This window comes from Morus notabilis, unplaced genomic scaffold, assembly GCF_000414095.1.
Source record: "Morus notabilis unplaced genomic scaffold, ASM41409v2 Scaffold697, whole genome shotgun sequence".
Classification (NCBI taxonomy): domain Eukaryota; kingdom Viridiplantae; phylum Streptophyta; class Magnoliopsida; order Rosales; family Moraceae; genus Morus; species Morus notabilis.
This window is the reverse complement of record NW_010357121.1, coordinates 263,697-280,449: the sequence shown is the minus strand read 5'-3', so window position 1 is coordinate 280,449 and position 16,753 is coordinate 263,697. Positions and strand designations below refer to the sequence as shown.

The window sequence follows — 16,753 nt, the reverse complement described above, 5'->3', positions numbered from 1 at the left end:
CCCCGCTTTTTTTCCCCAAGTTTTTTTTTTTTTTTTTTTTTTTTTTTTTTTTTTTTTTTTTTTTTTTTTTTTCTTTTCTCCTCTTCTTCTCCTTTTCAAATATCTCCTTTTTCCTCGTGCTTATTGGCCGCCGCCATGGAGGTTGCTTGTAGGAGCTCGAAGCCAAGGAGTTCTCCCGATCTCCTTATTGCTTTGCCATGGATCTTCGAACTCCTCACTGGCCACCATGGATCTTTGACATCCGTCCTGTGCCTCTGACGAAGAATATGCAAACATTGTGAACCAGATCCATCCTTGCTACCATGTTTTCTCAGTAGAGTTCAACGCTAAGGAGCTTGACGCGAAGCTTCCCACCTCTGCCTCTTCCTCTGTTGGGAGATGCTTCGCCAATCCACTTTGCCGTGGAGATTTGCCGCATTTGCTCAGTCGCCTCCAGATCTGCAATGAACCAAAAATACAACACCACGCGCCAAGGGCCGAAGACCTGCTGAAGATCTCTCTCATGGCCGCGCGTTCAAGATCCGTTATTGTTTTTTCATCATTTACATTTTTTTCTGATATGGAATGTGATTTTTGTATATATATATATATATATATTTTGTGAATTGGTTTTTTGGTTGGCAGCCGCTAATAACGATGGTTTCTAGACAATTTTTGGCAGTTATCAGCTGGTGACTCAGTGATTACCAATTGGTAACTCGGTGGTTACCGATTGATAACTAGTATTTTGGCGGATACCCATCAATATCTTGTAAGATACCGAAGACTCGGTTGGCACAGGTAGTTGGTAACTGTCGGCGACTACTGCCGTCAGTATTGGTGGTTGTTCACCAGATACCATTGGGTATTTCGGTATTGTGGCTGGATACCGGCGTGTATCTTAGTTGGATACTGGTATCGTGGCCGGAGACCTACCGACATCCAAGAGTATACTTGATATTTTAAATATAATGTGATGTGATTGGGGTATTCTCTGTAAAAATTTATGCCCTTAATATATGTTAATCCAAGTTTAAAACTTAACTTGTGGTTCCCTTTAAAGCGCGAAATATTCATTCCAAAATGTGGTATTTCTCTAAAATGTCGAATTATCTTCACTTAAATGCCCATTAATAAAATTGTGCTGGGCTGCCCTTTTCTTCAAATAGCCCATCACGGCCCATTGCATTTCCCCGTCACTAGCAAAGCACAAAACCTGCTCGCAGAGAAGCTGAAAAACAACATATAAACATTACCAGAGAACGAAGACTCCGAAAGAAGCAGAGAAAAATGGGAAGCAGACTGGGAAGAAGAGTGGTGAACTTCGCGAACCTTCCAATAAAGCTTCTGATGCCGAAAACCTTCACAAACATCACAGAAATCTCCCTCAAGACCATCCCGTCCGCATCCAAGATTGAGATCAAGCGCGTCCTCGAGTCTCTCTACGGCTTCGAGGTCGAGAAGGTCCAAACCCTAAACATGGAGGGCAAGAAGAAGAAGCGCGGCGGATTGCTCATGGCCAGGCCCGACTACAAGAAGGCCTACGTCACTCTCAAGAATCCGCTCTCCATTTCGCCGGATCTGTTCCCGATCAGAGTAATCGAGGAGGAGAAGAAGATGGCGGCGAACAAGAAGCAGGCAAAGCCGAGCGTCGTCGAGGAAGGCGAGTCGAAGAGGCATTGGCTCGACGGGAGAGAGCCTCGGAACGCTAAGCCCGAGAGAGCTTCGTTTGGTCGCAGCGATGGCGGAGCCAAATTTCCTTGGAGCAGTATGAGGCCTGCTTCTGTCAGTGCTCGGTAGATTAATGAGGCAAGAAAATCTGGTAATTTGTTTGGAGATTTTGAAGTTGATTTCTATTTATTTAGGCCTTGGAAAGGCTTCGTCTAGGTGAGAAGTGAGATATAGTGAATTTTGTTGGAATGCAATAACCCGTGGTGGTAGATTTGTGAGAAAAGATTTTAATCATTTTAATGGCTTTTGATGAATGAAGAAAGGGGTTTAGTAATTATTGCATTTTATTCGATATGTTTTGCTCATAATTTTATGCCTAGTTCTTGAAAAAGCTTGGAATGTTTACTGGATAGAATTACATTGTTGCTGCAAATACTAAAAAAAAAGAGGGAAACTTTTTTCCTTGTTACAACTTACTGGCAATCCTTTAATCGTGTATATATATGTTCTGCGTCCATTTGAATTACCAAACATTGACTAAGCAAAATACAGATTATGGGATTATATTCTAGGTGGGAAAATGAAAAAGAAAGGTTTTTTGTGTAAAGAAACTAGAGTAGCGAAAGATAGAGAGACAAAGATGTTTCTTGTGAGCACTTGATGCGGGGATAGGGACTTGAGCTGCAAGATTTTTGTTGCTCAGTGGATTCAGGCGATGGATAGCCTTCGTAGGAAGCTGTTTCTTTTGCTAACCGAGTTAAGTCTTTGTTGTCCTTCTGGTTCTTCTTCAATATCGTCATCCCCATCAACTTTTGTATGAAAAGACTTCTTGATCTTTCGCCAACTGATACTCCAACGCGGTGTATTTTTGTGTTTGTTGCCTATCCTGTCATACTCTTGTTGCAGCTCGGAATAGTCACTGTGCAGCTCCGCCATCTTGAGCTTTACATTCTCAAGTTCTGCTTTGAGAATCTTGATCTCCATGTCTGTAGCTGACTGGTTTCCCTCTTGTTCTGAGTTATTGCCATTTGGTGCTGGTTGCATTGTTGTCCGCATTTTTAGTTGTTCAGAAAACAGAACCTGCACATGTTTGTTCAGAAAAGGGGGACAAACTTTCATAAGGGCATGTTTATTATAAAGTTCTAACTTTTTAAACCGGTTAACAGCATGAGCAGTTTCATTAAAAATATAGTTTAGCTCATGGATGATGTAAACGCTGACATAATGAAGAAAATATATGTAGTCTTTGGAAACCATTTACCTGGACAATGATTCTTAGAGGCAAGCGATCATTTTGTGCAGCATGGGAACATGCATCGAGCGAGAGTTTATTGCAGTTCATTATTTTGCATAGCCTTCTTCGGTCATGCTCAGGCAGTGTAGGATGTGTCTAAAAAAGGAAAATGTTTTCTAAGTTAAGAAATTCTGTACGAGTCCCCAAAGGAAAAAAAAAAAAAAGTAAAAGAAAAGAAGTTATTAGAAACAAGCAAGTGTAGTGAGAACTGAGAAGGCAGAAGTGACCTTGAGGTAGGTGTCAATAGCTCTATAAAGACCATCATGACTCGTTCGAGCATTTTCTGGCAGTAATTCAGCTAAGACTTGAAACTTGGTTATGGAGAGATTTGGGTCTCGTGCAATCTCTGCCAGGTAGCTGTCTAAGAGCTTACTTATGTTGATATTTTCTGTCTCTTGCTGTAGTTGCTGCTGTTCAAGCATCAAGAAGTACTCCACAACCCGTTGTACCAAATCTGTGTCGTACATTGTGTGTTCTTCAGGAGAACTGTTCCAATCACAATGATAATTAACAAGGGGTGCAAGTTGGTGAGGTTGATCATCATGCCAACCTCTTCAACAAACAAACTTCTTTTTGGAGAGTCAAATTAGATAGGTGATACTCACTTCATAAGTTTCCCTTGATCTGCATTTTTGTATCTGGGAATCAGAAGATCATTCACATTGGCATCTTCCAGAGTCATCCCAACTCTTTTCTCGAGTTCGGAAATCAAAGCCGGCGATGCAGAGTACAGGTTGGCCATCTTTAACATCTGCAGCAAGAATTTACAAGAAACGGCTTCTTGTTGAGGAGGAAGTAAGCTAACTAGGATTTCGATGATCTCTTTTTGCTCCTTGCCATGGCCACTACCCACTTCCTCTTTGCTCCTGCTCAAAACACTGAATTGCAGTTCATTTTTTCCATGCCCATATCCTCTCAGTCCTTCTAACTCCACATCTATTCCTGGTAACCATCTTTCTGCATAGTGCATGATACATTTGCCTATGATTTCTGGTCTTGCACCTTTTGCTCTAATTGTCGTCACAATCCTCATAAAATGATCAATACGAAGGGTAGCTATTTCATGAAACCACCAGCCTTCTTCATCGGTTGCATTTGCAGTTGTGGTTTCTCTTGAAGCTTTCCAGGCGATTGAGTCGCAGCATCTTCTGACAATTTGGAGATTCTCAACCCACGGAGATAGATCTTCGCAGGATTTGAGCACAGTGATAGTGTCTTTCCAGGAAGAGAGGACAACAAATGTGAGGAATGCTTCAGTCTTGCTAATAAGATTTCCATCATCGAGTTCTTCGGTCATGTCTAGATATTCTGCTGCACATCTTAGCGGTGCTATGTTCTTAGAACTAAAGTCTATTGGGAAACCATAACAAAACTTCAGAATGATTTCAAAGGTTTCTGATCCACCTGGGAAATCTTCAAGCTTGATGTCACAGTCATAACTTGAGTTCGACTGCTGAGCATCTACTCGATGCATGTAGCCACATTTTGATACCAATGGAAACTGATTCAGGAGAAGACCAAATTAGGAGAAATGGCTCTTCACGAACTTATTGTATGTGAGCTATCCATATGTGTTTGTTCAGGTCTTTTTTTTTTTTTTTTTTTTTTTTTTTTTTTTTTGTTTATTTTCCTTTTTTTTTTTTTGTGGTTTTTTTTTTTTTTTTTTTTTTTTTTTTTTTTTTGACTTACAAAATGTGAACTATTTTAGAGTTATGAATTTAGGTATGGCGAAGTGACAAATTCTCTGATCATGATCATGTGGTTTGTGCGTTGTGACGTGATGAGTTGAGATATTGATTGCATATTTTCAGGACTTCTGTACTAACTATAATATATCATCTCGATTAAAAAGCCTGTGACTATTATTTAACTTTGACAGTCTTCATTGTTTTGTTACGATTCTTATGAACATACGTAAATGTTTAGTTTTTTTCTGTTCTTATTGCTTTTAATTCGTGATTGAAACAATTCATTGAACAAAGAAGTTTGACTTTCCGGGACAAGCAAAGAAAGTTTGTAAGAGTACTGAAGCATGTCTGCTTTTTTACTTCTTGTTACCTTGTGAACATTGAAGGTGACTTCTTCAACTTGAATGGACAAGTCTTTAGGGATTTGAGAGGTGATAAACCTGAAGAGGAACAAAAACAAAGACAAGAACAATAATTGAAAAGTTCACTGATGGTTAATATTTTATGCAGAAAACTCCATTGTCGATATAGATAATGAACTAGTTTTATTTTGTATTCTAGTTTTACCAGGAGGGTTCTTTTCTTTCCAAGCTATCACAAATAGTGGTGATGAACTTGGAGGGCAAAACGATACTGTGCGCATGTACTTGATCGGTGCCATCGAAATCACTTCCGGGGCTTTGAGGCCGATTCAGAGCCTTCTTCATGACGACTGGTCTTTTGCTTGAGATATGTCATGCTATGTTATGTTATGTCTTTGTTGTGATATGTTAATTCTGTGAGTGCCCACCTCATATTGTTGAGTACAAATCCATGAGAAAAAAAGATCAGGGTCTAAAATAAATGTGTGAGAAGTGAGTCTGTGGCTGCTATTGAAATTCCCATGAGATGGTTGGTGAATGCTCATTTAAGTTCATTCTCTTTCTCATAGCAGTAAACTGTGTTATGATTTTAAGTGTCATCTCAGAGAATGACTAGGTACTGTTGTTGAGGTACCGTAATTAATATTCATTATCAGCCACGTATATGAGTATGGTACCATTGAATTGCGTGGCCATAAATGTATATCTGTATCTCTATATAAATTGCACCGTTGCACTTTTTGTGTAATGCATCCTGAACCTTTTATTTTAGCAAATTGCACCCAGAATTTTAGAATCAGTTATAATTGAGGTCTAATAACGAATAAATGTTATCAAATTAACGATTTAAGACACGAGATTCGTATATGAAAGAAAGGTAAAGATCGTTATTTTTTAAATCGTGTCATGTGAAAATCTTGTATTTTGAACAATCAATTTGATAACGTAATAAATTATTGGACTTCAATTGTAACTGATTAAAAATTCAGGTATAATTTATCAAAATTAAGGGTTTGTTCTTTTGAGTGAAAAACTCAAAAAAATGCAACTCGAGTTACAACTTTATTCGAGTTCATGTTCTTTTAAGTTTAAACTCGAGTTTAGGATTAAAACTCGAGTTCAAGTTTTCTTTTCAACTCGAGTTCAGAAACTCGAACTCAAATTAATAAACAATATTTTTTCTATTCTTAAAAATGCTATAACTTTTTCGTTTTAATTCTGATTGAGATGATTTTTTTTTCTATGCATTGACAACGAAAATACGAATAAAACCCGACCCATATACCCTATTAAAATTTTTCATCAGCATTGAGTTTTTATTAAAATACTATCTAAATACAAATTCAAGTTTTGATTCACTCAAACACAAACTCAAAAAGATTCTTATCTCAAACCATAACTCAAATGTACACAACCAAACACAAACTCAAGTTACAAGTTCAAGTCAAGTTTTGGGCGTGTTCTTTTGAGTGAAAAACTCAAAAAAAGGCAACTCGAGTTACAACTTTATTCGAGTTCATGTTCTTTTAAGTTTAAACTCGAGTTCAAGTTTTTCCTTCAACTCGAGTTCAGAAACTCGAACTCAAATTAATAAACAGTATTTTTTCTATTCTTAAAAATGCTATAACTTTTTCGTTTTAATTTTGATTGAGATGATTTTTTTTTCTATGCATTGACAACGAAAATACGAATAAAACCCGACCCATATACCATATTAAATTTTTCATCAGCATTGAGTTTTTATTAAAATACTATCTAAATACAAATTCAAGTTTTGACTCACTCAAACACAAACTCAAAAAGATTCTTATCTGAAACCATAACTTAAATGTACACAACTAAACACAAACTCAAGTTACAAGTTCAACTCAAGTTATAACTCAAATTCAACTCAAAAATTATACTCAAGTTAAACTCTAAAAGAACAAGCTAACTCAAATTCAACTCAAGAATTATACTCAAGTTAAACTCTAAAAGAATAAACCTTAAAAGTTTAAGATCTATTATGCAGAAACTAAACAGTTCCGGGTGCAACAATTCAATTGAGTCTTTTTTTTCTTTTTTTTCCTTTTTCCTGAAGTTACATGTTGACTTTTTTTGGTAACGGGAGAATGTGCATGTATTGATTTAGAATGCAACGCTTTTCATTATAAATGTAGTTTGAAAGCGCTTTTCTTTTGAATATCTTCCGTTACTTCTGTTCAATAACGTTGCGTTTAGTTTTAGAATGGTAATGAGAAAGGTAATGAGAATAATAATAAAAATGGTAATGAAATGAAATTGGAATGTGTTAAAATCATAAATTAATTTTTTAATTTAGTTGGAGTTATAAAATTAATATCTGAATGAGGATTATGCTATTTGATTGACAGCGAAATGGAATGGAAGTAAATTGTATTTTAACAAAAATACCCTTAATTAATAATCTTAAATAATTCAATATTTAATTAATTAAAATAGTAAAAAAGTAATTTAATTATTGAAAAAAACTTTTTATTTGAAAGATAAAATTTAAAAACTATATTTCAATGGTAAAAAAAATAATATTTGATTTTTTTATGTAATAATAAATTATCACAAGCTTAAATATGATCACTTTTAGCATCTATCATAATATGTATCAAGTAAAATGATCACTTTGTCCCTTATCAATAATAAAAATGAACTAATATATCATTGCATATATAATCTCAAAATATAGTCATACACCAAAACTAGTAGATTCGCATATATATAACATCCATCATCTGTCAAGTCAAGTAAGTTCTTAGTTAATACAATTTAACAAAGTGAAGCATAATCTTAATTAGTTACAATATCAAAAGAGAAATGCATGGCACATACATTACAATATCAAAAGATAATCCAGGCTCAAACGGGCATACATTGCGCTTCAAGCATGGAAGAAAGCTATCTACTCGGACCGACTAAACCTAACAGGGGGTTGGGTTGGCACTGATGTCTATTCCTATAATGGAATTTTCTGTGCTCCTGCTCTTGACGAACCAACACTAGAAGTTGTTGCCGGTATTGACATCAACCATGTTGACATCGCCGGGTATCTTCCAGTTGAGTTAGGCCTGTTGACAGAAATTGCTTCTGTGGGGTCATTCTAGAGAGTTTCTCTAGACTTACACCTCTCCACCAGTCTAATCTTCACCTCCACCTGTTTTCTCACCACCACCACCACCAATTAACTCTCCCCCCCCACTTGTCTTCTCACCTCCACCACCAATCAACCCTCCTCCCCGCCTGTCTACTCACCTCCACCACCACCAATTAGCTCTCCTCCGCCACCTCTCCACTCACCTCCACCTCCTGTTTTTTCACATCCACCACCTATCCACTCGCCGCCACCTCCTATTTTTTCACCTCCACCACATGTCTTCTGTTTTCGACCATAACTTGTCTGGTTATGAACCATAACTTGACAAGTTATTATCCATAATTCACAATTTTTGTCCATAACTAGTCTAGTTATGATCCATAACTTAACAAGTTTGTCCATAACTTATCTGGTTATAAACCATAATTTGACAAGTTATGGCCTATTAATTTTTATAACTAAAAATTGACCTATATACTTTCTTAAGCTTTTCATATTGACCTATTTTCTACTATTTCCCAACATAATAATATTAATTCTTCACTCTTGATTTGAAAGGTTAATTGACTTTGTTTCCAGATGTATATATTTTGTAAATATTTACAGTCCCGTTACAGATCACAAGCAATAAAAGTCTCAATTCAGTAGATTGTTATAGGAATTTCATTCTTATTTTTAGTTCAAAGCACTCATGTTTGTCTTGATGTCCATTATTGTTTTGGAGTTAGATCTGCGACTATCTTAGCAATCAGAGATTTTGTACATATTTTTATAATTCATCCTCCTTTTATTCACGAAGATTTGCCATGTGACATGGAGTACTTTCATTTTTTATTGTCGTTTCTCTTTTCCTTGTTAACGAAGGGAAAAAAAAAACCAAAAACAAAAAAACACTGCGCTTTTCTTTTTAAAATATTTTCTTGGGAGCCTTTACGGTCAAAATGATCTTAATAGTAATGGTGATTTATCTTTGTCTGCAGATTTGATGGTCCCAGAAAGCCCATAAATAAAATGTCGTATGAAAGATGGATTATCCCTACAAGCCACAAGGTTAGTACCGTAACTTCTTCTCTTTCATATGTTATTACATCTCGTGAAAGAGTTTAATGATGCTTACTCACACTTGATCACTCATGTGTTTTTTTCACAACTCAAATTTTTATGTGAGAAAAATTATTATAATAAAAAGTTAAATTTAAATTCTTATAAAAAAGAAAAAACATTATAACAAAAGAATTTGAGTTTTAAAATAAATTTATCTCAAATATGTCAGGAATATAAATTATTACAGAAAATGTCACAGTTAAAAATACTTAAATATTATAAAATTCATAAAAATCACAAATATATACATGAAAAATCACGTCATACAAAATCTAAAATACTGACACCAATACACAAAAGTATAAGTATAATTTTGATCAAAACACAAAATTTAAATGATATCATTGTGGTATATTTTGTAATAATTTTAGTACCCGTGGTAAAAATCAATCCAACCTTAAAAATTATGATATATTACCTAAATATCTCAAGATAATAGCCCAAGGCTTTTTAGATTACTGAATTTATTTTTAAAAGTGCAAGAATTTAAATTTTTACATTTTATTCTTAATTAATCCCCCTTTAATTAATATAGTAATTTTATCTTTTATGCTTGTGCTTACCGATGTTTGGTGAAGCAAAACTCGTATTTATACTACTGCGTCGTCAAACGTCCTCCACAGTGATGGCGAGCTCCAGTTTCACAATGGGCGGCACAATGGTGGGGGTCAACCTGCGACTGAGGCCGTGAAAAAGGAGAAGATCTGGAGGGGAGAGAGAGAGGCAATGAAGAGAGAGATGTGGGGAGGAGAGAGCAACATGTAGTGGAGATATATGCTTTTTTTCATTTTGTCAAAAAAAAAAAAAAAAATTTTACAAATATGAATAACACCATAGTAACACTATACGATTGTGCTATTCCTAGAATTTTTAAAAAAAATGTTTTATTTTAATTTCACTCTTTTAAACATGTCATGCAGTGTGTAACGTTTACTTTAAAAAATATATGTTGTCGGATGAATTGACAGAGAGCATTGTTAAGGACACAAAATCTAATCTTTATTTTTTTAGTATATGGTAGCAAGTTAAAAGACTCGGTTCATGAATTCTACAAATGAAAATCTTTAATTTTAGTTCTTACCTACAGAAGTTGTTGCCCTTCTCCAGATTTACCCGGTTTCAAAACTATAGAGGAAACCAAAACTTAGATGGGAGGGGAAAGACGGAAAAGCACGTCTTTGGTTTTTTTTTTTTTTTTTTTTTTTTTTTTTTTTTTGGTGAAGGGACAAGAATGGGACGGATTCTATTGTCGAACGAGCAACTCTTGCCGGAACCAATTTCTTTTGTTTACTAACAACCGATCCTTAATTTCTTATCCTTAAAAAACCATGTGTTTCCAAAATAAGAATTGGGGACAAGAGCATATTTTTAAAAGTTAATTTTTTACTAGTAAATGCAATCTCTTATTAATTAATTAACATGATAATTTTAAAAATGAATAAGAACTCACATATCATATTAATTGGTATAAAAATATTATGACTGAAGTTAATGTCACCTTTGTCATTTTATAAGGAAATTGGAATATCAGGATTTTAATTTTTATTGCTAATTGATGTGATATAGGGCTTAGTACTTTTTTATTCGTGAGTGTGAAAATTATTGCGTATCTTAAAAAAAAAAAAAAAAAAATTACGTAGACGGGCTCTAATGTTCTCCTTCCTTTATTATTCTCTGTTTTTTTTTCCTTTTTTTTTTTTTTTTTTTTTTTTTTTTTTTTTTTTTTCCCTCATCTTCATTTGAAATTTTCGCAATTTTTCTTATTAAAGTGGGAGATCCTTAGGATCTTACTTTACTATAGGATTTCTTGTTTTTCTTTTCTTTTATTTCGTGGTCTTAGTATTTTCGTAATAAAAAATTTCTATGTGTGGTTTTGTTTTTGCTATTTTATTTTATTTTATTTTGTCCCAAAATCTAGCTATAAATTTGAATTCAACACCTTGATATTTAAAATTAGTGTGTAATTTACTGCTAAAATTTTTGTGTTATAATAATATCTTAGATCTTAATAAACTAATTACTATATATGTCAAATAATAAATAAGACTAGATTCACTCCTTTGTCAGCTGTAACCAGGTAAATTTATGTTTTTGCTCATGATTTATGACTTATTTAATGACTCTTGCTACTACTCATAAGCCCATAAAAATTATATCTTGTAACTAAATAGGCCATTATTTCGTTAATATTTGTCATTTGAATGCTTCATTAATATTATTATGCAAGGTACTGCAATTTCTTTTTCACATAAACTGTAAACAACTTAAAGCATTACGTACAAAGGAAATTTGGGATATTAATTCCATCAATTGTTCAACTACTATTGAACAGAAAAAATTGAAAGAAAAAAACCGTGGATAGAAATCATATAGGAAACAGTATTATGATTATATCATTTATCCTCTTTCTTGGTCTTGTGTATTCTCATTTTTTATCCTATTAATCACCCTCTTGCTCATAATGATGATGATAATAATAATGAAATCCCACCACCATCAGACACAGAAAAGGCCAATTATTGCAAAGAGTGGGCTCAAAAAGTTTGTCAGGAGAAGTTGAGATCATTGATACCGTTCATTTCACCGATTTAAATTTAAAATTTGAGTTTTGTTACAGTAAAAAACTCTAAAAAACAGTCACATCTAACTTTTTTACTACAGTAAAAAACTCTCATATAAAGTCATATATCAACTCGAATTAAAAATTCAAATCAGTGAACTAAACGGGTCATAAAACATCATCTTATATCAAAGATCCGGTATTTACAACGTCTTAGTGATTGCTACTTTGAAAAATATGAAGAATGATGAGGGGTCTTTCCTCATAATTATTGCAAATCCTCCATATATGATCAAGGTAGGAAATTAGCCTTCTTTTGTCTCTTGTCTAAATACGTATGCACCTACAAGTACTGTTTACATATAATTTGCACTGAGTAATTTGTCTTCACTATTGTTTAGCGCAAATTTTCCTAAGAAGAACAAGTTAGTTTTTACAACAAACAACAAATTTGATATGTAGTAGTACGTTTAATTTTATATATTATAGTAGTTTATACTTTATAGCCAGAGAAGTGTATTCTAGAAAAAGAAAGGAAAAAAAAAAAAGAAGGGATGATAGTTGTAAAAAGTGATTAAATATTTGTAAGCCACAAGACAATTTGGAGTTAATTATTGGCAAAAATAATTTTGAAATAGGAAACGTTTAAAGAAAACTTGTGTAACCATACATAGCTCTAGAATGGCAATTTTTATCTCAATGTTTTGACAACTAATGTCTTTACATAAGTTAAGCATTTTTGGAATTTCTCACCTTGTTCATGCTAGGATTGGGTAATTTCAGCAAAATTTGACCTAGCCTGCCACTAATACAACCCGCGAAAGAATTGTCACCCCTATTTCTATTAAATTTTGTCGTCGTTTTCTCTTTTTGCTAAGGTTTAGTCGTTTATTCTTTTTTTTTTTCCCTTTTGTTATTGCTTTATTGTTTGTATTGTTTTGTCTTTTCGTCTCCTTTTTTTTATTTTTTTTTATTTATTTATTTGTGGCTATTGCTTGCTAGAGAATGATCTTCATTGTTTGGATTTTTACTTTATTTTTATGTTATCGTTTCTTCATCTCTTTGTCCTTTTATTTTTCTTGGTCCTTTAATTTTTCTTGGTCGTCATTTCAATAATAACTTGTATTTGTAGTTTTGCTTTTGTTAGCGCAGCTGTTATTTGGTTGGCCTGGTTTGTTATCAATAGCCTAGTCTGTTGTTTTGCCGCGCATCCTCTTGTTGTCGTTTTTATTGAAATCCTGTCGTTTCTTCATTGGGCCAACCTTTTTTTTAGTCGTTTATATTTTCACAGCTTTTGCCTCGGAGTTCTTCCAGTTTTTACTGCCTTCCTTTTTATTTATTATTTTAATTTTCCCCATTCTATTCCATTTCTTTTCTTTTCTGTTCTTTCCCAGTTTGTTATATTTCCTTGTACATTTTGCATCTGCGCTACACACATATACCGCGTTAACTTAGTATTTTTTTGAACAATCAAAGATAAAAGCAAAACATCAAGTAGTTTTTCTCCAGAACAAAAATGATATTATCATTTCTATTGGTATCTGCTCAGAGAGTTAACTAACTAGATATGCGTATGATTTTGTGTGTGTGTGTGTGTGTGTGTGTGTGAGTAATATGCGTATGAATTTGATGAAAGCAAGAATTTCCTTACAGATACCAAGTTTGAAATTACCCCCCAGAAAAACTCTACTACCATGATGGCATCTATATAGATTGTGACAAGCTGAACCAAATAAAAATGGCTACCAATCAGGGCTAGTCAGGGCTAAATGTGTAAATGTCTTTAGTAATGAAACGTAGAGTTTAAAGTTCCTTCTTCTTAACTTGGTATGGATATTTCTGGTATATCGAAATGCTGCTAACCACGATGGGAAGAGCCACAAGACAATATAATGAAGGCGGTTTCCCTTCAAAAATGAACTGCAGCAATGCCGTAACGAGAAGTGCTGAAACAATAACGAACCCCTGCAAAAATTGACCAGAGAAAAAAAAAACCAATGCTTTAGGAGTTTTGACAACTTTTATGGCAATTAAGAAATTAACTAATGGATCGCAACGAGTAATCCTCACAGCTATTCCCATACGAGTGATTAGTCTATAGACCATTTGGTAAATTTTTGACAAAAGACTTCTTGAAAAATAAAACTTAAGTGATGCTTTACAATTATCCATGCCTATATGCAACAGATCAAAGAGTGAGTGACATATTCGCTTTTTAAATCATGTGGTTTAAGCTCATTTTTTAAGCTAACACGAGTAGCCAACAATTTAGATAGCCAAAAGCTATATATTTTTTAAGCACGTAAATATTTTAGGAGTTACCAATTGTTCAAACTTGCCTTTCTAACGCCGCCAGCATGACTGGTTACAAGGCCAACAAGAATTCCACCAAGGGCATTGATTATAACAGGGATCTGGAAGGAGGAAAAGGAGAATGTTTAAGGAGATAGAACTAATAAAGCCTCTGCATAATTCAAACTTTCCTTGGTTCTGAACAGATGGAACTTTGAAGTAATAGAAAGGCCATTAAAAGCAAACTGATATGCACCATCTGTCTTTCTCCTCGACGAAAATACCAAAATTTAGATTATTACCAAAGTTAGTGGAGTCCAACCGTAGAAGAATCCGTATTGTTTGAAAGATTCACCGTCTGGAGACTTGAAGGTACTAGCCAACAAGCACAAACTTCCAACGATTGACATCTCTACAGTCATTAAGTACGATGAATGTTTCTTCACCTGTAGCACGAAAGGGTAGAAAAGTTAGGAGGGGAAACTGAGAAGAACAAATAATTTGCGAAACTGGAGAGTGTAAAATTTCTTGTTAACCTGAGAGGCCCACTGGCACAAGGAAGATGCAAGGCCTGAAAGTACGGAGGCAACCAAGACAGGAACAATACCATAAAATAAAGTTTGATCAGAATTGGCACTTCTAGAACCTTTGCTGGAGCCTTCACCAATGCTTAAAAGAACAGCTGCAATGATCAACAAGAATAAGGCCCCTATCTGTTGAATTGATTGCTTCTGCCTACAGATAACACATTGAATATGTCAACTTTAGCATAAACGATAAGAGAAGCATGGACCTAATATAAGCTCATACAGCTAATAAACAGCTGAAACAAGTTGTTTATATGTGGCAATACAAGCTTCCAAATTGAAAAGACGTAGTTAATCAATGTGCCAGTATGCCAAAAGCAAAATGAACGGAAAGTTGATTTTATGGCTTCTGCAGATAACAGTGAAGACAGAAGTTCAAAACAATCCATGGTTCAACCATATTGGAACATACCTCAATATAAGAAATGTGAAGAGTGCGGTGAAGAATATTTTTGTCTGGTTCAACATTGAGAAAGTGAGTGAATCAAGATTTTTGTAAGAAATCTGCAGTAAGCTGTTTTGCAATGCATAGATAGCGGCAGGGAGACCCGATGCAGTCAGTGCACCAGTCAAAGTCCATTCCTTGAATACTTTCTTCAAAGTGCCATCTCTTGCCATGAAAAACAACGCACACGCAACCTGACAATCATATAACAAGGTGGGGGCATTTTCACCAAAACTATGTAAGCTAATTCGAATTGAAACCCAATTAAAAATTGTCATAGATTTCAAGTATTACCTTTGCAACCTCACATGCCAGAACAGAAGAAGTTACAATAACTTCTCGCCTGCCAGGAAGAGTATAGCAAATTAATCACATGCCCTTTATATGATTAATAACAAATAGGTACCTTAAAGAAGAAAAATGTCCCAGGTACCCTATACCCCTTCTTTGCCTTCAATTTAGTACATGAATAGCTAATATTTGATTTACTTAAAAAGTAATTTTGAAAAATAAATGAAACTAATAAAAGCGCATGTAAGACATTTTAATTTCCAAAAACACAGTGTTAGACATCCGGATGGTATTTTTTAAGAGTTTTTGATTATTATTTGGTATTACCTAAACATGTACCAACGTACCTTTTCAAAATTTCCATAAAACATATGGTACCAAAATCTAATTTTTTCCATGGTTGAAGCCATAGCCTAGCAGTAATTCAGCATCTGACTCCACCACATATGTGGAGAATTCAAGTCCCAAAACTCCAAGTCCAAAAAAAAAACAAAATGCATACAAAAGACAAAAAATTTCTTGGCAGCTACAAAATAATAATAATAACAATACTAAAATTCAAGACGACCTAAACTCTAATCAAACGACAGAAAAAGAAAAAGAAAAGAAAGGGCTGCCTAAAATAAAGATAATCACTGTTGCCCTTGAAATAATTCTGCAATTTTTGAACTGCGTTTCTAATGTAACTAAAGATTAACAACAAAAATGTATTCAGGTTAGCAAAAAGGTTATATTCTCTGTACAAGCGACAACAATTGAAAATTTTCTAACAACAAATGCAAAGTTCCAAAATCCCCAATCTCTTTGTCTGCGATTTCCTACTTTCTAACCCTAAATCAATTTCGATAAGAAATGAGGAGTAGAAATACCTAATGCAGCGCTTGGAGATGAGAGGCTGAGCGCCGTATTGGAGGGTGAGAAGGAGGGAGTAGGCGAAAACCCTACCGCTCATTTTATAGGAACTCGATTTCCGAGCTCCGGGATTCGTGGCCGACATTTTTGACCGACGGGAATCGCCGGAGAGAGGCCACAAACTGTGTCGCTTTGGGTTCTCCGATCACGGGGAATTCAGAATTGTATAATATGCTTCTGTTTTGTTTCGAGTGTCGAAAAGGAAACGGTATAAAAAGTTCGGTACGTTTCTCCGCTAACGACGCCGTTTTGGGCTTTTTTTTCTGACATTTTATAAATTTCCCTCAATTTTGTCACTTGTGTCAACATGTCTCATGAACTTTAAAATGTACATGTTGTGCTCCTAAACTTTTTATCACTTATGTCAACATATCCCCTGAGGTTAACTCCGTTAAGTTTTTTTTAACGGAAATGCTTATAATCACTTGTGTCAATAAACTCCCTGATATTGTTTTGCCCATT

General features: G+C 34.5%; 3 protein-coding genes across 3 annotated transcripts; 1 reads left to right on the top strand and 2 right to left on the bottom strand.

Annotated features, from left to right (window-relative positions):
* Nucleotides 1-1,196: 1,196 nt before the first annotated feature.
* On the top strand, nucleotides 1,197-5,257 carry LOC21404941. Its single transcript, XM_010089290.2, has 2 exons — nucleotides 1,197-1,801; nucleotides 5,194-5,257. The coding sequence occupies exon 1, from the start codon at nucleotides 1,270-1,272 to the stop codon at nucleotides 1,777-1,779; it is 510 nt and encodes a 169-aa protein (XP_010087592.1). The 5' UTR covers nucleotides 1,197-1,269; the 3' UTR covers nucleotides 1,780-1,801; nucleotides 5,194-5,257.
* On the bottom strand, nucleotides 1,785-5,719 carry LOC21404940 (BTB/POZ domain-containing protein DOT3). Its single transcript, XM_010089289.2, has 6 exons — nucleotides 5,200-5,719; nucleotides 5,003-5,072; nucleotides 3,550-4,445; nucleotides 3,172-3,430; nucleotides 2,912-3,040; nucleotides 1,785-2,730 (listed from the first exon to the last, which is right to left on the bottom strand). Exons 1-6 carry the CDS (start codon nucleotides 5,337-5,339, stop codon nucleotides 2,359-2,361), a joined length of 1,866 nt encoding a protein of 621 aa, XP_010087591.1. The 5' UTR covers nucleotides 5,340-5,719; the 3' UTR covers nucleotides 1,785-2,358.
* A 7,675-nt stretch (nucleotides 5,720-13,394) lies between these two features.
* Nucleotides 13,395-16,493, bottom strand: LOC21404939 (CMP-sialic acid transporter 5). The gene is made up of 7 exons (XM_024165946.1): nucleotides 16,249-16,493; nucleotides 15,383-15,431; nucleotides 15,056-15,282; nucleotides 14,593-14,791; nucleotides 14,359-14,502; nucleotides 14,104-14,178; nucleotides 13,395-13,729 (listed from the first exon to the last, which is right to left on the bottom strand). Exons 1-7 carry the CDS (start codon nucleotides 16,374-16,376, stop codon nucleotides 13,568-13,570), a joined length of 984 nt encoding a protein of 327 aa, XP_024021714.1. The 5' UTR covers nucleotides 16,377-16,493; the 3' UTR covers nucleotides 13,395-13,567.
* Nucleotides 16,494-16,753: the final 260 nt, after the last annotated feature.

Coding starts and splice junctions, on each gene's coding strand:
- LOC21404940 (XM_010089289.2), bottom strand. CDS start 5,339: ATGAAGAAGGCTCTGAATCGGCCTCAAAGCCCCGGAAGTGATTTCGAT. Junction 5,073..5,199: donor GAAAGAAAAGAACCCTCCTG/GTAAAACTAGAA, acceptor GTTCCTCTTCAG/GTTTATCACCTCTCAAATCC. Junction 2,731..2,911: donor CTCTAAGAATCATTGTCCAG/GTAAATGGTTTC, acceptor AAACATGTGCAG/GTTCTGTTTTCTGAACAACT.
- LOC21404941 (XM_010089290.2), top strand. CDS start 1,270: ATGGGAAGCAGACTGGGAAGAAGAGTGGTGAACTTCGCGAACCTTCCA.
- LOC21404939 (XM_024165946.1), bottom strand. CDS start 16,376: ATGTCGGCCACGAATCCCGGAGCTCGGAAATCGAGTTCCTATAAAATG. Junction 15,432..16,248: donor ATCTCCAAGCGCTGCATTAG/GTATTTCTACTC, acceptor TCTTCCTGGCAG/GCGAGAAGTTATTGTAACTT. Junction 14,503..14,592: donor TGTGCCAGTGGGCCTCTCAG/GTTAACAAGAAA, acceptor TTCGTGCTACAG/GTGAAGAAACATTCATCGTA.